The 23,746-nt window shown below is 30.7% G+C and overlaps 2 protein-coding genes across 4 annotated transcripts; both read right to left on the minus strand.

Moving 5' to 3' along the window:
• Positions 1 to 711: 711 nt before the first annotated feature.
• LOC108455941 (heavy metal-associated isoprenylated plant protein 39-like) lies at positions 712 to 1,791 on the minus strand. 3 transcript variants are annotated; one of them, XM_053019246.1, is made up of 3 exons: positions 1,576 to 1,791; positions 1,395 to 1,476; positions 712 to 1,228 (listed from the first exon to the last, which is right to left on the minus strand). In XM_053019246.1, exons 1-3 carry the CDS (start codon positions 1,582 to 1,584, stop codon positions 1,005 to 1,007), a joined length of 315 nt encoding a protein of 104 aa, XP_052875206.1. In that variant the 5' UTR covers positions 1,585 to 1,791; the 3' UTR covers positions 712 to 1,004. The 3 variants fall into 3 exon arrangements, with proteins under 3 accessions (XP_052875206.1, XP_017610014.1, XP_017610013.1); XM_017754525.2 differs by having other exon boundaries at positions 1,395 to 1,473; positions 1,551 to 1,790; XM_017754524.2 differs by having other exon boundaries at positions 1,395 to 1,473; positions 1,576 to 1,787.
• Positions 1,792 to 20,938: 19,147 nt separating this feature from the next.
• Positions 20,939 to 23,279, minus strand: LOC108456247 (actin-depolymerizing factor 7-like). The gene is made up of 3 exons (XM_017754845.2): positions 23,112 to 23,279; positions 22,177 to 22,436; positions 20,939 to 21,341 (listed from the first exon to the last, which is right to left on the minus strand). The coding sequence occupies exons 1-3, from the start codon at positions 23,112 to 23,114 to the stop codon at positions 21,191 to 21,193; spliced, it is 414 nt and encodes a 137-aa protein (XP_017610334.1). The 5' UTR covers positions 23,115 to 23,279; the 3' UTR covers positions 20,939 to 21,190.
• Positions 23,280 to 23,746: the final 467 nt, after the last annotated feature.

A 23,746-nucleotide genomic window follows, 5' to 3' on the forward strand; every position in this document is an offset into this window, starting at 1 on the left:
ATATAGTAAGTGTGACAAAATCTAGTATTAGTTAAAATTTTAATGTTGATTTAAAATTACAAAATATAGTTTTATCTGAACATTTAAATATATTAATATTTTTATCAAATAATTAATTGAAGTTATATGACAAGCGTTAAGATCATAAAGATGAAAATGTTTATTTTTTTATGAAACTAATTGAAAATATACATGAACTAACGTTGATAATATTTTTAAGTTATTTCTAAATTAACAATAACTATAAAATTGCAATGAGAAAATTAATAAAAAGAAGATATGAAGGTTTTATATAAATAAATAAATAAAGGTGGAGGTGTTATTTATAACATAAATCCCATCTCTCTTCTTCTAGATATAAAACTGTGCTACCTGTTATTATTTTAATTATGTCAATAAAGTTTTATTTTATTTTTCTGTACAAAACCTTATTTTACTGAATAGAATTGGATCGGATTGATCAATAAAATTAGTTTAATAAAAATCTATTCAAAAGTGACTTTAAATCAATTAGATTAAAGAATTGATAATTAAAGAAAATTTTTAAATTTTTTACTCTTAATAAATTTTAATTAAATTAATTAAACTAAATGGACCAATCAAAACAACAAATTAACTGATTTAACCATAAGTTCGATTTAAAAGAAATGGTATATATGTGATAAAAAGTAAAGATTTGAATTGATTTAACTAAAAAAATTAACACAAATATTTTGTCAGAACAATAACTATAAATTAAATATATAAAAGAATTTAAAATTGTTTCTATGTAAACTGTAACATAACTTCAATTTGTTGAATAACATAACCTGGCAAATCTCTCGTACTCCAGCAATTAATTGCCTAGAAGCTAAAGATGATATTCTAGTTTATATTCCTAAACCAACCTCCATTTCACATTGTTCATTGATTTTGCTTGAGACAGGGACTTGAAGAAATTGTATCCATGCAATTCTTAAAAGCTTATTTCTATAGAAGAGAGACAATAGGATGATGGGAGATTTCTAATTTCCATTATTTTGCTCTTCCTTGACTTCTTTCTTCTCCTCGTTTTTCTCTTCTTTCTTTTCCTCTTTCTTTTCTTCCTTTTTCTCTTCTTTTGCAGGTCCTACTGATACTAAGTCCACTTTCCCTACTTTCTTCAACTTCTTCACCACCGCCACTGCGTCCATCTGCCCTATCACTGTAAGCTTCTGATCCTTTAGATCCGCCGCTATCGAATCAACCCCTGCCACCACAATTAAGCTTTTTCTAATTTCTACCAGAGACCCAATTTGTTAGGCTAAAACAAGTTTAGAGCAACACCCCCAATCAAGATTTTAATTTTGATAAAGACTAAGCTGATAAAGCATTTATTTATTTATGCATGCAAAACGTATGATGAAATGCCATACCATAGATATCTGCAGCAGCTTCTATGGCTTTTTGCTTTGTCTTCTCATCAGTCATGGTTAGAACTTTGAGAACCACCTTCTGCTAGAACAGTAAACATGAAACTCAGTGAAACAGACAAAGAGCGTAAACATGAAAATAAAGAAACACAAATTTACCTGAGCCATTCTATAACAAATTTACCTGAGCCATTCTATCTGGTATGAGAAATAATTTGAAGCTTAAGCAAACTGGAAAATTAAAGGAATCATTGAATGAGGTGAAAGAGGAGTTTTTGGCGTTTATAAATGATGAAATTTGAGGAGGTCCCTCGGTAACTGATTATGGCAGCTTTTTTTTTTTTTTTTGGTGTCAGTCTTGAGTCTTCAGGCTTTAAAATGGATGGCTATTACGTACCCTTACTGCTTGGCCACATGGGCCAATTTACTAACACACAACAAATGTTGGCTTGATTCGCCAAATTCATCACCTCCCAACATAAAATTTGCCTGTTTTTCAAATAAATTAAACGCATAATGATATTTTTCATTTCCAACATTGTTAAAAGAGTTATTTTAGTTCCTCAAAAGTTTTCAGCCTTTTTTCACCTTTCAACTCACACTACTTGTTAAAATTACTCAAAATGAATGGAAACTTAGCGGAACGCTAAGTTGCTGAGGTGATGCACTGAATGTCAGTTTCATTTAACACGTGGATATTTACGTTTGCTTGGAGGAAAAATGTGGGAAATTAGAAGAAAAAAAAATGCATAAAAACAATTTGTACAAAAAAAACCCTTAAAATCAATATTCCCCAAATTTTCTTGTCGCAAAACCTAACTCCCACTCTAAAAATTTTCCAATCTGAAAAATACCCCAAAAAATCTCAAAAAAGCTTCTTCAATAATCAAGCATAGATCGGATCGTGAAATCGTTTTCCTTCAATTACCCTTAACGCTAGCAAAGTTGGTTGAATGGATAACAGTAGGAAGGAAACTCTTGGGACGAAATCGAAAAGGGAGTACATATTTGACAGGGGAAGAAATAAGATGTTATTGCAAGAAATTAGCACCACATGAGACGTCGTGGAGTGATGTTAACCTAGGAAGAAGGTTCTACAATTGTAAAGATTTTCGAGTGTAATATTCTATACCTGTCCCAATCATCGGGTCCGAGCTACAAGATGCCACATCTATTGTCAGAGCAACTACGATAAATTAAATACACAATATAACCATTTAAACATGCAAATAGTGTAATACACAATCATAATACAATACTTACTCATTCTTAGGTCTTAAACGAGCTTAGGAAAGCACTTTTGCTAACCCGAGATTGAATTAGGACTAAATTGTAAATATTGTAAAATAACGAGTAGATATTGTGACACAACTTACTAATTATGTCTTTTTGAGACGTGACCGTTTGTTTGCAAATGGTCCAAAATGGTACCAACTTGCTTCACCTAAAAATCAATTTTTATCAGCATCATTCACTTATTTAGCCAAAATGTCATTCCCAAATGTTCATTTCTAACATATCTCTTCATTTACATATACATTTGTATTTCATAAGTATACATTCTATATTAAACACTTATGGAAACTTCAAACCACTTAACAAATAGACATATGCATTCATATATGGTCACGAATATTTCATCATATGTAAACCATTTAAGTGTCAAATTCATATATATACTATCCAACCATTTGAACATTTCTAATTCACCAATACTAGATTCAAATATTAACATGATTATGTATTATGCCAAAAATTGACTCAACTTAGGTACATGCTATATATTTAGTAAAACGAGACTATACAAACATTGTTAAGTCGAGGTTCACTGGCTGGATGTTGGAATTCACTTCTCGTAACCTCAAGATTCACCTATACCTACACACAGAATAAACAAATCATACATTGAGTGGTAAAGGCAACGATGTCAAAAACTTGATGTCCACGAAACCAACTAAAAATTCGACAAAGGCAAGTGCACCTATCAATTAATAGTATAGCTATGGTGAGCACATATATCATTCCAACAAATACTAAAAGTACTAGTAATTAGCGTCTTTCTATTATTTAACTGACAAATTGAAGTGATTGATTAAAAACTAAAAGTAACTAATTAAATTACCTAAAGAACACAAAAAAGAACAAATCGGAAAAATAATCGAGTAAACAACCAAGAAGCGAAACAATACCTAGGAAAGAATCCACCTAGATTCATCTATTATTATCAATCTGAATTAAACAATTTTTTCGTTTAGTATCTTGATCCGTAGAAATCCCTAAATTATGCTAATATCTCTCTTCAAGACTAAGAGCAAATGACTCTAGGTTGATTAATTGAAATTTATTTCTAATTAAAACAACTATTGTTGCGTTAACTCGATCTATGAATACCCCTATTAAATTTGACTCTAATCCGATAGATTTATGTCGTCCTATTTCTAGGTTTGTGTGCAACTCCACTCAAATATGCTAAATCTACTCTCAAATAGGGTCTATTCCTCCTCTGATTCGAGCACATCAAACATGGATTAATAGTCCGAAAATATTAAACCAAGAATTAAGCACACATAATTGAGAACATGATCCAAGTATTTATTGCGTAAAACATAAATCAAAAGACAGAATCCATCCTAGGGTTCATCTCCCTAGATATTTAGAAAATTAATTCATAATCACAAATAAAAACAAGTAACACCCCAGAATTCTTAGTTCTGCTTTTGTGAAAATGTGACATAACTCTGTATTTGCTTCAATGGTTAAGTGTTCTAGGTGTGTGTGTGTGAGGCCTCAAGTTCAAGCCTTACCTTTAGAAAATTTTGTTATTTTTGGAAATTAAGCCTACCTTTGGTCAGTGGACTTATATTTAATTTTTTGTACATCCACATCAGAATAGGCCTGCTGGTCTGGTGATTAGGTGGAGTGTGAGTTTGTTGAAGGTCTTGTGTTCAAATCCTTGCGCGAGCGAAGGAGTTTTATTTTTGCTTTGCTGATTGATGTGGGTTTGCTGAAGGTCTTGTGTTCAAATCCCTGCACGAGCAAGGGAGTTTTACTTTTGCTTTGTCGATGGATAGTAGTTCAGTGGTATTGGGATTCTAGGGTAGTTAAATGTGATTTAGTAGGAAGTTATTAGAATATTTGAGGGGATTTTTATGTTATTTTTCAAAAAAAATATCATTTATCTCTCATCATTTATAGAATTTCTGACGCCATTTTTTCCTCTCTCTCTGTCGAATTCCGCCTTTTCCTCTTTTCTTTTTCTCCTCTTCCCTTTCGATTTCTTTTTAAATCTGTTTTCGTTTGTGCAACGTTTTGTTTCGTGTGGTGTTTGGTAAGTGCTTCGAAAGCTTTATGTAATGGTTGGATGTTTGATTATGTTAATGATGTGTATTTTGTTCTTAAGAGTAGATCTAAGGGCTAGGGACTTCCCGTTGGCACTGTCGTTATGCGAAATCATCGTACTCGCTTTAAGGTAAGGTATTTGGTTGTTTATTGTATTGTAGGAAGACTTGGTTTCAATTTTAATTTCGTTTTAAGTGAATAACACAGTGGTTTGTTGGCGAATTATAGGTTCTGGTGGTCTTGGGACGGCTTTGGCATAAAATCGAACCAGGTGTGTACCCTGAAACGCAAAAATTAAGCTTTTAAAAAAATTCAAAAAAGGACACTGTTGATGCCACACGGGCGTGTGGTCACCCATGTGGTAGGCCGTGTGTGTCAACACAGTCGTGTATCTACAAAGGCTAGGCCGTGCACAGGACAAGGCCGTGTGATGGCCAAGGTGTGACCGTGTGGACTACATGGGCTACTCCAAATTAGGTGTATGGGCCACAGGGCATGTGGGCCCATAAGGGCACGCCACACGGGAGTGTAATATCTGGGCTAGGCCGTGTGATCCAAACGGGCAAGGCCAATCTCAGCTGTGGGCCTACACGGGCAGGCCACATGGGCATGTGGGCCCATTATACTTAAATTTTTTGTAGGGTCGCATGGGTCATCCTAATCGACTGTGGACCTATCGTAGGGTCAGTAAAAGTTTACTAAACCCTAAATCTATATGTTCTATTAGACTGATGCACTGTTGTAAGCATGCCTATATTTGTTATATGTTATCTGTTTGTAAAAGCATGATTTGTGAGTTAAATCTATATGCATGTCTGTTAATGTGATTGGGGTAGGATGATATATATAAATATATATGATGGAGGAAGTGTTCTAAAAGGCATATCATGTCTAATATCTGACAGCACAGCTACATTATATCTGATATGTGCCGCATTGGTACAACGTGATGTGTAGGGTTGGATGGGTGTTTTAAACCCCACATGGTGTGTAAGGATGGTTGGAGATGGTTGTAAAGGCTGGGGGTAGGATTCTGTTTTCTAATTGCATGTCTGTAACTAAATCTGTATCTGAAACGGGCTTTGGTCCGTATCCGTATTTGTATCTGTGTCTGACATGAGCTCAGGCCCGATTGTGAATCTGTTTGATTTGTGATATTTTGTATGTATACATGCTTAACTTTGTTGGGTTACACACTGAGTTTACGTAAACTCACCCATTTTCTATTTGTTTGTATAGGTAACCCACAGTCTTAGGCAGATTGGTGCTGCGAAGCCCTTCGATGACCATACATTCAAATTGAACTTTGCTACGGTTGTATTTCTTTAATCTGGATTATGCTGATTTTATGTGATTCAGACTTTTCGGGCTGTTTTCCTTTTTATCTTGGATTTTACTAACATTTTAATGATTTATAACTGCCAATCATGATATAGCTTGGTTTTCATTAAAAAATAAGGTTTATCTAAAATCTTGAATGGTTTCCTAAAAATAATGTTTTTACCTAAGCTTCCGCTAAAATGATACGTTTTAAGACAAGTCGATTAGTGATATGTATGTTTTGAATCAAATAAAAGCAATTAAAGGTTTTACCGAGTTAGCTCTGTTTTCAAAATTCTTACCATGTGACATCGTCAGATTCGGCCATAACGTCTAGGTCGGGTTTGGGGTGTTACAAAACATCTCAAAGACAGTATAACCACAATAAACAAGAAAACCCATAATAAACTTCAAAGAAATTAAAAGGAGATCTTCAAGCTTGATGGAAATCTACTTCAAAGTCGCCTTTAATGGTGTTTTTCGAGTTTTTTCTTCAATATTCTATGATGGCTTACTCCCTCTTCTTATATTTTGTATATATAGGTCTTAGAATGCCCAAAAACCTAAAATTTTATTTTTTTTTGCTTGTTTGGAGTACAGTTCTCAATTTTCACACGGTCTGGCACATGGCCGTATAACAGCTAGTGTGGCTCCTGAAACCTGTTCCAATTTTTCAATTTTAGCTTGTTTTTCTCTCCTTTTACTCCAAGATGCTCTCCTAAGCATAGAAATATGAATCTAAAGGATTAGGAGCATAAAATTCAACATTTTACATTGAATAATTATCCAAAAATGCATTAAGATCGAGATTAAAACATGTTACTTTTAGCACTTATCAATTCAAGTCAATTAAGCAATTACAACACCATACACATATATATACATATAACATTTTTATTAACATCTATTAATAAACTAAAACATTTATCATTCTTGTATCAAAACCAAGATTATACACAATTTCTATTAACCGAATCCATGAACTATCACCATTAATAATCATAATAACATAACATATTATATCATGTACTTAACATTAAGGTAATCAATTCAAATTCAAATTCAAACATTTATATATATATATATATATATATATATATATATCATTATCCCATTTTATAATTGAATCTATTGATTCGCCATGCTTCTATATTGGCCTCCAAGCTTTTATAAGCACTTTTCATGAATAACCAATTTTATTAAATATAACCAATTATATTTCTGCAGAACGATCTAATTTTATTAAATAAAAATCTAATTTTAGTTAATTTTACAAATTTAGTATCCAAGATGGATAACCAAATCTTCATATACATTCATTTTAATAGAGTAATTTTACAAACAGTTGTTGGTTTTTTATATGAATCTCGCTAGCAAATAGGAATGAAGTTTAAAAAGAATGTGTCTATTGATGATATGATAGAAAAGATAGTGACAAAATTGGTCAGCGTTGTGGAAGAAGGATGTCAAGACTATTCTACAAATTTCCAGTTTTGTCAAATCCTATCAAATTGACCGATATGAGACTTTTAGACGATGAAGACATGGAGACAATGGTCGCACTTTATTGCCTAAATGGGAGGGTCAACATTGAACCGGTTGAGTTGTTTGATGATTTAGTAGATGTGGAGCTCGTTCAAGATGTCACTCCATTAAGTCAACAATATGGAGTTCAAGTCCTGTGTACAGGGTTTCTAAGATCGTCTACCGATAGTCGATTGTCTATACAGGAGTTTGACATTGATCTTAATTTTATGGATAGAACAGTACGGTAGTGGAGCTATATTGACATGGGCTGAAAATCCACACCATGCTTAGATTGCATATGACAACCTTAATTTGGATCCTCGTTTACAGATACACCCCATCGTGATTGAGACTGATGCAGATGATGAAGATAGATCTGATAATAATGGTCATTCTAATCATGAGGATGAAGATTTTAATGACCCACTAATAGATTTCCAGCCGTTGAGGTTGTTGGTGGTTGGAGATATAAAACTAGAGCATTTATTTCACCTGCAACTGCAAGTATCGATACCTCCAAAAAGGGTATCGATATTTTTTATCATAAATGCTAATTCAGTGACCGTTGGAATGAAATAATCGATACTTCAAAAATATTTTATCGATACTTGCTGGAATAGGTATCGATATTGGATCGATACTTTGTAGGGTTTATGAGAAACAAAATAAAATTTTGGTATCGTTTTTAAGAAAGGTATCGATTATTTTCAAAAAGTATCAATACTAAAAACATGGTATTGATAATTTTTAGGGTTTTAACAGAATTCCTTTTTGGTCTCGATTTTTCTAAGGGTATGATATTTCAAAAAATTATCGATACTTGGCCAAATAGTATCGATATTTTTTGGCCTAGAGCAATTTTGACTTGTTTGAAAATCATTTTGATGTGTTAAAATGATTTTAACTTAATTGAGATCATTTTGACTTGGTTAAATCATTTTCACTTGATTTTAAAATTGTTTCAAAATTTTCGAAGAGTTTAATGTAAATATTCAATATTTTATTTATTAGAATTCAAATTTAAAAAATATTTTATCATTTTGACCCTTATACTTGCGGACCGTTGTTCCATTTTTATCTATTTTACTGTATTATTTCTAGTCTAGACATTTGCATGTTTGGCGGCGATCAAGACCCGAGTTCAATTCCCCTTTCCTTTGTAATTTTTATTTATTGTATTTTTGCCCAAACCTTAGCTATTGTCGCCCTATGCTTCTAAACCTTAGTATATAGCATTTTCTATTTGTTATCAGCCTATTTTTGCTCTCATTTTATTATCTATTGTCATCCCACTCTTTTCTTCCTCTCTTTCACTTTACTTTTCTCTTCTTTCTTCTCCATTGTGCTGCCCCATCAACATTAGTTGTGCTCCATGCCACATATTGTTGTTCCCTTTTTGCTTTTCATTCATTCTCTATTTAAGGTCAATTATTGTTGCTCTTTTATTCCATTGTTGCTGCCATTTTGATCTCCTTTGCTACCATTTTTCCTTCATTATTGACATATCTCTTAAGGTTTTCTACACTCTCTCTTTCTTTTCACTTGTTGCTGTCATTTTTTCCCACCATTGTTGTACATTTTTGCTTCATTTTTACTCATCTTTTTCTTTCATTTTTGCTGTTGATTTTTTTCCATTGCCACACCCTTTTTGCCTACTTTTCTTTCATTTTTATTGCTGAAATCAGCCTCATGTCTTGGCCGACTGAAGTGTTCATCCATTTTCTATTTATTCGTTGTTTCAGATCTAGAAACCAGGAAGTGTAAATGAAGCTTTTTAAATCTTATCTAAGTCATTTTTCTCCTTTTTCATATTTTGTAATGAACGATTGATGCTTTTAATGGTCGAATCTAACATGTCCCTTTCTTTTTGTGTTTTGATTGATTCAAGATCCAAATCCAAATCTATACAGATCAGTAATAACATCATAAATTTGTTTACAATCCTGTCATAAGCCAAATGGAGTAAGTATTAATCCTTAACTTTAGATTTGAATTTTTCGATGTATTTCCTTCTTTGGTCGAATCTTGTATGGGTGATTGAAGATTGGTTTAGTCGTGTTTTGTATGTATCACGTATAGATTTGATCAGGATCTGTCTAGATCTAAACGATGGAGCTACAAGATAGCATTAGTATTTTGGTTTCGCGATTAATTAGGTGTGGGTCTTATCTTTGGGTGTTTTGATGTTGATTGAAATTAAGTATTGTGCATGTTGATCAATTATACATATTAATTTGTGCATGGCTAAATGGCCTTAAGTTGGATTAGGGGTTGTCGAATAAGGTAAGTACTAAAAGAGTAATGGCAGAATGTTTAAGGGCCTTTATTGTGATTAAGTAAATGTCTAAGTGTTGAAAGAAATTACTAATTGTACACCTTATGTATTGTATGATGTGTTATTGTTTATTGGTTGCATGAATAAGCATGCCACTGAATTTTACTGTATCTATTGGATGCAAAGCATGTTAAGCATGTCACTATTATTGGTTTTGTTACTCATTAGTATGATATGGTATATTATTAGTTTGTCATATTGCATTGCATAAGTTTGGGATTGATTGTGCGACAGTAGAGTTCCATAGAATATTGACAGTTTATCGCATTATTGCTTAGCAGTATATTTGCGCCCCCGGAGTATTGTTGGAGTGCTGGTGACTTATCGCAACTTACAAGGAGCTTGTCTACAAATTATTTGCAGTTTCAACTACATATTTTTACTGGTGGTTTATCCACATCAAGCTTCAACTCTTATTGTTTTCGTGTTTAGATGATGGGCTCTGGGGAACTTATGGTGTGTAGTGGATGGATGGGAATGACTTTTTGCATTGTTTCATATGAGTATGCCATTTACAAAATATTGTCATGCCATGATTTACTATATAAATTATTGTAATGTTTGTATGCTTCATTGACTGATCATATGGCTATAAAATATTTTTGGTATGCTTAGACTCACACTAAGCTTTTCAAGCTCACCCCCCTTTAGTTTGCTTTTTATAGATAGCCCATAGGTTAGGATTGAAGTCAACAATTCGGAGGTCTCATCTCGGATTTTCAGTTGATAAAGTATTTTTAATTTTACTCTACTTATTTTGGTTTTATTTTTGGGACTGTACATTTTGTTAATTTGGATTGTGGAATAAGTTGTTTTTATTTGTTTTTGCGCATGGTATTTTGGATAAAAATCTAACAAATGTAATAATCGAATTAATATGGCTTAAAACACAGATTCTCTTACAAAAATTAAAGCAACACTTTTTCTCTTGCAAAATGGTGAAACGTATTTTTCTAAAGGTTTACTGACAAAATCAATTAATGGTTTTTATTTTCAAATGACACGTCTTTCGAATAAATTGGACTTAAATTATAGATTACCTAACAATCGAAAGTTTTTAATAAACCTAAGACAACTGCACTAAGCTTTCTGTAAATTGATCAAAATAGTGGTTTTTAAACCTAACGAACTTACTTGACTATTTCGATGGCTACTGTGGTCTTCAGAATTTGGCCGTAACATCTAGACCGAGTTTGAGAGGTTACAATTGAGGAGTCTTCTTTAGTGCTACCTTTGAAAATAATGAGATATGTTAACAAGAAACTTTTTTCAATGCCATTTGTGAAGAAAGTTTATGTGATCCTATGCTTATTGTTGAGATTTCCTCTAGAGATAAAGAAAGTTGTGATGATAAATTCATTGTTCAAAATTTTTTGTAAGGGGTTAAAAGGAAGTGAGAATGATTTATGTAAAAAGACTGAGAGAAGAAATTTTAAGCATTAAAAGTTAATTTGATAGTCCAACTTTGGCGAGTGGAAATTCCTATGAGGTAAAATTAGAGAATGCAATTCTCATTGAAAAAGAGAAAGCAAAGAAAGAAACAATCTATACAAAGGAGAGGAATGATTATGTTTTGAATTTATCTAGTAGACTTGTTTCTTTCTTTAAGAAATTTGTTGATCCTTTGAGAGGAGCTCAATTAAACCATTCTACCTATGAGGAAGATTATTTCTTGTTTGGCCAAAGACAAGGTTTGAGGATGAATCTTTTTGAGGAAAAGGGGAATGATACATGCACATATGGTGTGAAATTGATTAAATTCCATTTATCGAAGATGTTAATTTTCAAGTTTGAAAAATCAATCGACTTGCAATGACTTTTTGGATGGGATCCAGACATTTCTAGGTTGAGATGTCTTCATAACATTCGAATATTTATCTTTTAACTTCAAAACGCACCTTTAATCACCTGATTTCAAGTGCAGGAGCTCAAGTTATAATTATTTTAGTGAAAACGACACGAGCATAATTTTTGGATGGGATTATTATGGGAAATTACGAGTTTCAAAGTTTAATTCAAGTTTAAGTCATATTAGGTTTAATTTTTAGGCTTAATTTTGATTATATATGAGTCTAATATTGTATCTATTAGGTTTTATATTTTTGTTATTTATTTATACCGAATTTTAGGATATATTTGAAGTATTTTAAGAGTTATATGTTTCTTAGTTAATAAGAAAGTTTAGTTCTACTAAAACTACTTATTGTTTAGATTTATTAGAGTTTCATTATAATTGAGAGTTTTATTTAGATGTAATTAACTAGCCTATATAAAAACCTCTTCATTAATCATTCTATGATTCATTCATTCATTGATAAAATTTTCAACTCTTAGAGTTAATTTCTTTTTGCAAGATTGCTTCTTTTTATTTTCTTAAAGGAATCATGTGAATCTATTCTTCATCCTTCAATTTGCCAAAAATTATTTTTTGTAGGGTTAATTAGAGCTATTAATTAAATTTTTTAGGGTTTATATCTCAAAGGATTTAGATAGACAATTGTCTTCTATCCATATCCATCAGTTTATTCAATCCATCTTTCACCTTTTAATTTCCTTTTTCTTAATTTATTTATGTTTTGAATCTTTATTTTTTTTCTTGAATTTCTTCTTTTAGTTATTTTAGTTTTATTTGTTTTTAAATCTATTGTTTCTTCTTTCAGGTCATATCAAAATTTTTTTCCGAATCGAACAACTTGAATACGATCTTGATCCGCTGTCCCAATCATATGTGCTAGTTGCACTAGCTTTTTTAGTCTAATTTTAATCACACTGATCGAAACATTATACATCAATTGGTGTGTGAATAATGTTAAATGATATATAAAATTATTATTTTTACCATTCATAGTTATAAATAATAAAAGTTTAATGAGTTAGTTTGTCAACTTTAAACTTTAATTAAAGTGAAATTAGAAACTTTAATGTTCAAACTTCACCAGCACTGTGTATGTTTTATTAAATTTTCATTTTATATGTTTAAAAGGTAGGATTTAAGTTTATTCTATTAATAAAATACTTATAGTTATTAATAAAAAGGTAGAATTTAAATTTATTTTTCATAAAAATATTAATATAAAATAATTATAACTATAAGTATTTTATTAGTAATTTTATTAAATTATACTTATTATTTTAGATAATTATCAGATATAGTTATAAATGAATTAAATCAAGTTTTAGCACTATAATTAAATACATTAGCAAGGTATTTATTATTTAAGTAGCATTTAAAGAATCATCAGAAAAAACAACATTTAGTATTATTCTATATGTTTTGTGTTCTTCATAAAAGAAAGTTTGATTTTCATTCTTATTTGATATACTTAATTTTATTATTTTATTATTTGATATTTAATAATACTTTATTATTTGATATTAGTAATCATTTTATGAAGTTAAACAGAGGATTGAAAGATAAAATACAATTAATTGCATTAAAAATTAAATAAGTTTACAAATAAGAATCATTGTTGATCAAAGATGATGACAAGAATAATAGATTAAAGAATAAGATAAAAATATATACTTTTGTAATATTATTAGTACTTAAAAAATATTTGTATTGTTTTTTTTTTCAAGTTAATTGTAACACCCCCACGCCCGAAACCATCACCGGAGTCAAGCTTGAGGTGTTACTAAACTTATCTTACCTTTTAAACAACTCTAAACCACTTATTTTAATTTTCAAAATAAACTGTTTTTTTGCGTTATGGTTGCTTAAAAATTCATTTCTCAAGTTTCAAAACTCGAAATTAAGATCCGTAAATTTTTTCCTGAAACTAGACTCATATATCTATCTACTAATTTTTTTTCTAGAATTTTTGACATAGCCAATTAGTACAGTTTATTAGTTAAAGTTACCCCTGTTTCAGCATTCAACTGCACTGGCCTCTACTTACTACGAATCACTTTTCTCTCTGTACAAAAATCATATGACTATACCGTTTGCTTCTATTAAAACTAGATTCAATAAGGATTATAACCATATAAATTAAACCACCTAATTATTTTTTTAAAATTTATGATGAATTTCTAAAGTTGGAACAGGGGATCTAGAAATCGCTCTGGCCCTATTTCACCAAAACTCAGATGCCCTATAAAATACAAAACCTTTACCTGTTTTGCTTATTTCATATGAAAATAGACACAACGAGCTTTAATTTCATATATTATTCACCATCAACCAATGTCTCTACAATTTCTTGTGATTTTTCAAAATCCCGTTATTTCTGATACTTGAATCTGTTTTTAAGTTACTTTCACATTTTTCTTAGTTTTCATGTGATAGTTACTACTTAATCATACATACTATTAAACATGTATATCATCAGCCACTCTATTAGCTAATCACTAGCAAGTATTTACACATCATTCATTGATCATATCATATCAAAAGAAACCAAGTTCCTATACATGCCATACACAAAACGAAACTTCTAACTATACCAATGTGATTTCTTCGATAGTGTGATCGGACTCACGTTTCCTTTGATCCTGGGTGGCTTGATAAAACTATAAGAAAAAGAAAATAAAGAGAGTAAGCACTAGGCTTAGTAAGCTTACAAGCAAATAAATTACAACATTCAACATAATGAATAATTATACATAATGTCACCTAGCCTCATAAACTTTCTTCACTTCTCATTTTCTACCTTCTTCTTTACTCACTTACCTTCTTTCTTACCGACCTTTCACTATTCATAAATATAATCTACCTTCCTTTTGCTGAAAATTCACTGTAATTTAACGTGTACAATGACCCGTTGAACCACTCGGAATACTAAGGATACTAGGGTCGTTCCTGTCTAACAATATCCTGCTAATGCCATGTCTTCGACATAGACTTACATGAATTATTCTGCTCCAATGCCATATATATATCTAATATGGGCTTACATGGCTCATTCCTGTCTCCAAAGCCATATATCTGATATGGACTTACATGGCTCATTTCATCTCTGTCTCCGTCTGTCAACCCCAATATCCTAACATTCCTAAGGTTCAAACGGGCTTCCTAATGCTTTTTCTCTGTCACTTCGCCTTTAATTCAACTTTAAATATTCAAAGAAAATAAGTATATAAATGCTGAAATTGACAATAATAATGTAAAATAAAAGAATATTGCATTTATTTACTGCAAACTTACCTCGATACAAAATGTGACTAAACTTTACAATTTAGTCCTTTACTTTTTCTTTTCCCTGATCTACTCCCGAATTTCGCTCTTCTTGATCTATAATAGCAAATTTAACTTATTTAATATTCACATTTATCAAAACAGTCCTTGACCCAAACTTTGAAAAAATTACATTTTTGCCCCTAAACTTTCACATATTTGCACTTTTTCCCCAAGGCTCGTAATTTAAACTTCATCCTATTTTCTTATGTTTTATGATATGCTGATCATTTTTCCCTTTTATGTCAACATCAAATTCACACTCTAACATGTACTTATGACTATTAGGTATTTTTACCGATTAAGCCCTTTTACTCGTTTTCACTTAAAACCAAGTAGCACAAGTTGTCTAACATAATTTAAAACCTTATATTCTATCATAAAACATCAAAATAAACACTTTTCACCTATGGGTATTTTTCCAAATATGAACCCTAACTTAAATTATTGCTAGCATAAGCTTTATCGAGCTACCGGGACTCCGAAAACGTAAAGAACATTAAAAACGGGGCTTGGAATCACTTACTATGGAGCTTGAAAGCTTGAAACAAACCCTAGTTATGGAGAACCCTTGAAATTTCGTGCTAATGAAGAAGATGATGAATTTTGTGTTATTTTTCCCTTTTTATTTCATTTAATATCCAAATGAACAAAATGCCCTTCCTTATTAAACTTTCAAAAATTCCATCCATGTCCTATTTTGTCCATGAACTTAGAAATTGGTCAAATTTTTATTTAAACCCTCCTAATTAATATTCCAAAGCAATTTCATACTAAAAATGTAACACCCCTATCCCGTAAATCGTCAGGAATAGGTAAGGGCATTACTGAACTTGTAACTCATGCCGATCAAGAAAATTTTGAACATTTTCTTGAAGTAAAGATCATTCAATTGGATAATTGCTAGACACAACCAGGGATAAAATTTAAAAAAAACTTATAAAAGTAAACATTCAAAAGATGTCATATTCGCATAGCTTATATACATTAACCAAAATATCCTCCCACTACTAGTCTATTCTATACATGCCATAAGATAATCTAAAACATAGCAGTACCAAACAAAGGATAGTGATAGTGTAACTAGTTCTTGACGATCCCCGAGCCTCGTAGCTTCCAAATGAGATCTATAAAACAGAGGAAACAAAGTAAACGGAGTAAGCATTACAATGCTTAGTAAGTTTTAAGCGGTGTCAACAGATAACACCAAATTATAACATAGTTGTTCGTATTTTATTTCACTCTTCCTTCTGCATACCATCCCTTTACCGAATATGCACATCTCATCATATATAATAGGCAGATAAATTCTCACTTGATAGTGATCTCTTATAAACATAGGTACATTACATATTTTCACCTAACTTTCCACATTGACCAAACGCACAATAATCATAGAAACGTCTTATTGCTTTACTCACATATGCATCACATAACGACCTTGTGATTTAGTCCAAATCAAGCTTAAATATAATCTCAAAATACATACCTGACCAACTTAACGCATTGAACGTATTTATTACCAATTGTTACTGTGAAGTCGTATAATCTTATGCTTTACTCGAATCTTCAGCGAAACCTTTAGCTCGAATAGTCCCCACACGTAGTTATCGGGTCTTACCCGGACAAAATCTCCACACGTAGTCATCGGGTCTTACCCGGACATAATCTCCACACGTAGTCATCGGGTCTTACCCGGAATATATTTCCAAGTTTCATGTACATTTAATCACATGTTACAATATTCACATCGACTGTCATATTTGTAATTCATTTGCCTCATCAAATATCTAATAATACACACACCTTTCACATTTGGTCATTCGGCCACAATATACACACATCTCCTACATATTTCACACTAGCCATTCGGCTTTACCACATATACATATATTTCACATTAGCCATTCGGCTTTACCACATATACATATCTCATACATATTTCACACTAGTCATTCGGCTTTACCACATATACATATCTCATACATATTTCACACTAGCCATTCGGCTTTACCACATATACATATCTCATATATATTTCACATTAGCCATTCGGCTTTACCACATATACATATCTCATACATATTTCACATTAGCCATTCGGCTTTACCACATATACATATCTCATACATATTTCACACTAGCCATTCGGCTTTACCACACATATATATATTTATCTTGTACATCAATTTCAGCAATAGCTTATAAGCAACTCAAATAGTTTCATCAATGTTTACAACAAATTCACATATTCACTACAAGCTATTTTCCTGAGCAATAGTCACTAAATTATTTATAAATGGAGCTACAAAACTCAAAATCAATTGCCGTTAATTTTACCTGAATATAGACTCATATATCTTCCATCCATAGAATTTTCAGAATTTTAGGTTTGGCCAATCAATACCAGATTTTTCTTAAAGTTTCCCCTGTTTCACTGTTTGACTAATCGACCACTCTTCACTACGAATCAAATTTCTCATCGTACAGAATTCAAAATATGTTCTATTTGATTTCATTTGAAACTAGACTCATTAAGGAGTCTAAGCATATAAATTTTATCTTATAACCATTTTTGTACAAATTATAATGATTTTCTAAAAACAGAACAGGGGATTTCGGAGTCATTCTGACACTATCTCACACAACTTTAAATATCTCTTTATAGGAAATTTCTTTGCTTACACGGTCTCTTTTATAAGAAACTAGACTAATTAAGCTTTGATTACATATTTTATTCAGCCTATAATTCCACACCAACAATTTATAGTGATTTTCTAAATTCACATTACTTCTGCTGTCCTAAGCAAATTATTACAATTTGCTCTTAAATTTCCAAGTCCAAACACTTATGAACTTACCATTTGAGTTTAAGACATATCATGGCCACATAATATCTTATTAAATCAACTCATTATGTCCTATTATGATTGAATTTACTCAATGTTTAATCACTTAAAACTTACCTCGGAAGTGGTCGACGACTAGATATCCACGGCTATTCGTTACTTTCTCTTTTCCCCTATCCGACTTTGATCCTCTTTGCTCTTAAGCTTAAGTAAAACAATAGGTTTGCTTAAGTACTTAACTAATATTATTCACTTAACAATCACATTTGGCAATCACATATCATTTAATCTATATCTAAAACAATAGATTTCAATATGTATCATATTTAATAAAACATGCCATGACTCGATTTCATGCTTATTTAATTTATATCTAATTCACATTCACAAGCAAGGAGTCGCTTAATTTATCATGCTTCCTTATAGATGAATTTAATCATATTGCCGAATGTCCTTATGTGTACATGGTACATACATAAGGCATATATATATATATATATATACCTATATATGACCATTACAATTTAAACATTTAATCATAATCGGCAAACTTTATTTCAACTATTTAAGGTGCAAACCAATTATGTTATTCATTAACATTTCGTCATATTAAATCTTTGATTAACCAATTTAACACATACCAAAATCCAATCATACATCTAACCTTTATCTCAATACTAAACCGAGTTACAAGATTATACATTACACTAAGCATATCATTAAACATACCTATTCAATTTAGCTAATTTCATAGCCGATTAATCACCTTACCCCACATTACTCAATGCCGAATATTAACCCAACATCACAAGCATAATCACCATGATACTTACCTTAATACACATTTTATCCCATTGCGAATACATATATATATCATCAAACAAATATTTATTCACATAACAACAATTCATTCACATCTCTATAAATGATCATAATCGGACATTATAAACAAATCAACTAGTTTAGCATTCAAATTCTTCTAACCATTCCTCAATCACTTACTCAATGAACAACAATCCAAGCACATCAAAGCATAGTCGAATGTATCATTCTTCTTAAATTCATATTCGAACACTCAATTATACCTTAACTTATCCATTTCTTTCATTTAAACAACCCACATAACTTATTCATTCATGAACACATTCGGTACTATGCATGTTTACAAATATTTATTGGCACCTTTATCACATTTTCACAATCGGCATAACCATGTTACCAATCTAATACATCAAAATTTACTTATCCAAGACTACATTCAGCATATATATATTCACATAAACACAATAGCCGAACTCTTCATGAAGTTACCGAGACTCATCATTTGCCATTTCACACACACTCACATCCAATCCTTTTTATTAAACACTTAAAATCAACCATCTTCATGCCTCATCACAAAAACATCAAAACATCCACCAAGACACTCTACAACCCATAGCCGAATGCATCACTTCAAACCAATAACAAAAATTGAGTCATGGGCTATGAAAGGAGCTTAGCAATTAACTCAATTTCACATAAATTATCAAGAAATAAAATTAAACATACCTCCAATTAGAATCACCAAGGCCAAATATCAAAGAGCCCTTTTGTTCTACCTTAGATTTTGAGCTTGCTCCATTGCCGAAATCCTCAAAGCATTTTTCTCCATTCTTTCTCAAACATTCACATGAACAAGGCAAGGATGTATGGCCTTCTTTTTTTTTCTAATACTTATTTCCTATTATAAAACCATGTAGTCATTATAATATTAATACAAAATGCATATATTTTGTATCCCATACCATCATGGCCGGCCACTTCCTCTAAAGTGGGGAATTTGACATGCAAGTCTACTTTTTTTTTTTCCACCATGCATTATTTGCCCACTACCATTTAACCTATCGCATTTCCAAAGTTTCACACATAAGTCCTTTCTAATTAATTTCACATTTAAAAGACAAAATCAAAACATGAAATTTTCACACACACACTTTCACTTATAATAGGCATAAAATATAACATTTAATTATTCTTGTGACTCGATTTTGTGGTCCCAAAACCACTTCTCGACTAGAGTCAAATTAGGGTTGTCACAAAAAACTTCTAGAATGCAAGTTTTGCAAATTATTCGATTTAGTCCCTAATCTCAACTTAAGCACTTTATGCATAGAATTTCATCACGAAATTTTCACACAATCATGCAATCATATCATGAACCTCAAAATAATAATAAAATAAATTTTTATACCTCAAATTTGTGGTTTCTCAACCACTGTTCCGTTTAGGCCCTATTTCGGGATGTTACATTAATGTTTTATTTTAATTGTTTTAGGAAGTTAGATTTTTTTTAAAAATTTCTATAAATTATTCCATATTTTTATTTAATTTTTAAAACTTTTAACTTAATTATGTTTTCTTTTTATAATTTTAAATTTAATTAAATGATGATAAATTGACATTAAATACGATAGGTCTACTCAGTTTGATTTCCTTACTTTTATGAGGCCTTACTTGGAGAGAATTTTTACTGTCTTAATACATTGTACTTATGATCTAAATATCTCCCTCTAAGATTTTTTCTCAAAATTTAAGACACTAATCAAATCACTTAATTATTTCACTCAATACACTTAAATATACATTCCACAATGAACAAAATAAAGTACCCTCAGTTTAATACATAAAATATGCACAAAATTAATTCAATATATATATATATATATATATATATATATATATATATATATATGCACAAGACATATCTTTTAGCAACTCAGGATAAGTCTTGACAATATGCACAAGACATATCTTTTACAGTTAATCTTCCTCAAACTAGATATAACAATATCCCTAAAAAAATTATTTAAGCAAAAATTATTTTTGTTTTAATTATCAATTTTGATTAAAATTTAATAAATAAATTTAAGTTTCAGATAAATTAGATAGATTTAAATCCAGTTATTTAAAAGAAATAAAATAAGAATAAACCACTCATATATAGAAGACAAAACAGAACTGATTGAAAGGACATTTAGCATTAAGGAATGGATAATATTAGAACAATAAAACTACACAGTCAAGGTTAAAAAACACACAGACACGAAGTAAAAAAATAAAGGTGAATTTTTTTTAAAAAAAGACGAAATATTCTTTTTTTTCTTTCTTTTTTTTTTTAAGAAAAATACACATAAGCAAGTGATGAAAGTTTGAAATTGCTTAGGACAGGGAATGTCATGGAATCGTAAGATTTAAAGCGCAATAAAAGCGTTTAAATTGCCCGAGCTTTTATAATGTCGAAGCTCATTTCACTAGGATCCGTTGCCTGTAACTCAACTTGAATTCCATCTAATTCTCTCTTAAATCTGTCTTTTGAACTCGCATACACCATTTTACTTCTCACCCTGGATGAATCCGGTGCCCTGCATATAACCCATTATTAAAATATATCATTAAATATAATAATATAAATGAATGAATGTACACAAATTATTTAAATATTAATCGCAAAATAGTTATCACATTAATAAACTAACTATTAAGCTATTTTATTGGTAGAGTTTTTGAAAAGTCGAATAAACTGTTTGAGCTTAAACGTTTGTCTAATATTTGAGAGTATTTGAATAAAAATATTAGATCTAAAATAGGTTGAATAAAATGTACGCCTAAGTTCAATCATTCATAACTCAAGTATTACGTGACTTAACTCATTTTTCAATTGTGTATTATATTATTTTATATATTATGTAATAATATCATATGAAAATAAAATATTTAACATTATAATATTAATATTAGAATCTTATGTTAATTTCTTTATAATAAAAATAGTAATAAAACAAATAAGTATAAAATTACTAAATATTAAATAAAATTAGAATTTTTTATTAAAAAATTTAACAAGTAATATAGGCGGATATATACAGACTTAGATTAATTATCTATAAGTAAAGATAAATATACACAAAAAAATAATATTTATATTCTTTTATCGAGCTAAACTTAAACAATAATTTATGATATAAATACCATGATTTGAATTAAAATCAACTCAACCCATTACACATTACTTACTTTACATAATGATCACGTATTCCAAGTTGGTTTAAATTTACCTCCAATAATATTCCATATATTCTACTACATGTTTTCCATGAGAAGTAGAGGAAAAATAGAATCATTTCATGTAAGAAAATTACGGAGTGTTGAATGAATGCGGAAGAGTCAGACTCATTAGGACAAGGGAGAGCAGGTTACCATGCAATGAAGAAAATTTTGCTTTTCTGGCAGTTCTCAGCAGTAGTGAAATCAAAATCGAAGACAGCGTAGCGACACTCATCCTTTGGCAGAGCTGCGGTGAAATCTTCATAGGTTTCAGCAGGGGTGCCAAGTTTGTCAACCACCACCTGCTGGTCATGAATCTTGAAAATGATGAACCTGTAATTCCTTTTCGCTTTTAGCTCCAAGAATTTCAGCTTACATTCATCATCCACTGCCATTCCAGACGCCGCGTTCGCCTATTCCAATTTTTTTTATTCCCCACATTTATATATGAAAATCAAACGATCAGTCCTAACAAGTTGCAATAACATATAAAATATTTGTTCATTTCTGTTTATTTGTACTCGTGGTTTTGCTTAAAAATATACATCATAAATAAATAAAAGGGAGTATGGACACATATATCCTAATACTAACTTCAAGACATAATTAGTATGGGATTCATGACTTGTCTCTAAGGTCGGGATAGAATACATTGATAACTTAAGCCTAAAGAGAAGTCAATACATGTTTTGAATGTGTCTAAACGCAAACTGACCTAGGAAATGAGCTACTTGTGTTGAGATTTGAATATAAATCTACTAACTTGCTGATTTTCATATCACAAAGAATATCACATAAATGAACTAACTAAATTAAACTAAAATTTAAAACTTTAGATTTTATAACAAATGTTGGTAGATTTGATTAATTAAAATGAAGCGTAAAACCAAATACTTGTATACATTTTTTTCATTTGGGTAAATTTTCCTTTATTCTTATTCACTTGTTTCCTTTTAAATCAACTACTTAGAAAAAGAAGATGATATCTTAATTGGAAACGAAAAACAAAATAAACAAATAAGTCATATTTAAGATATATAAGATGATGAATTCAAAAAGATGAGAAATATGGGAAAAGCCAAACTTACCATTTTGTGGATCAAATGGGAAACAAAAGCCTTGTCGGGAAATGAAGAGCAAGAAGAAGAAGAAAAAATGTAGAATGGGGTAGGATAGGAAGGGGATCCTTAATTGAGGAGAGATGTTGAGAAACGAGACAAATACGGTGGTGAAGAGAAATTTGAGGGCAAACAAGGGTAGACAACTTTTCAAAGCTTTCTAAGGGCTTTAATAATGTCCACAATAACAGTTCTTGTAGAATATTAGTAAACCACGTTGTTGGTTTTTATGCCCAATCTTTTTGTTGCCTATTTTTATCATTTTTATTTTATTTTGGGCAATACTTTCTTGAACATTTGCTGCGCCTAAAACTTATTTTATCCAAACCTTTTTTAACTTCTTTCTGTAAAGCACTCTAAAGTATAGAATATGGATTCGTTTTAAATGAAAAAGAAGAAATAAAATATATAAGACACATGTTCGATTCAATATCTAAATATCTACTTCAGTGCGAGTAATATCGCGTTAAGAAAACTAGGGCTGGTTGCATGTCCTTCCAAAAAATTCAATGTTGCCATTCACTAACTACAAGAAAAACAACTGTGTTAGAAAACTCAAAACCTTATACAACAAATAAGAAAGGTGGAAGAAAATAATACCTTAT

This window comes from Gossypium arboreum, chromosome 9, assembly GCF_025698485.1.
Source record: "Gossypium arboreum isolate Shixiya-1 chromosome 9, ASM2569848v2, whole genome shotgun sequence".
NCBI classification, from domain to species: domain Eukaryota; kingdom Viridiplantae; phylum Streptophyta; class Magnoliopsida; order Malvales; family Malvaceae; genus Gossypium; species Gossypium arboreum.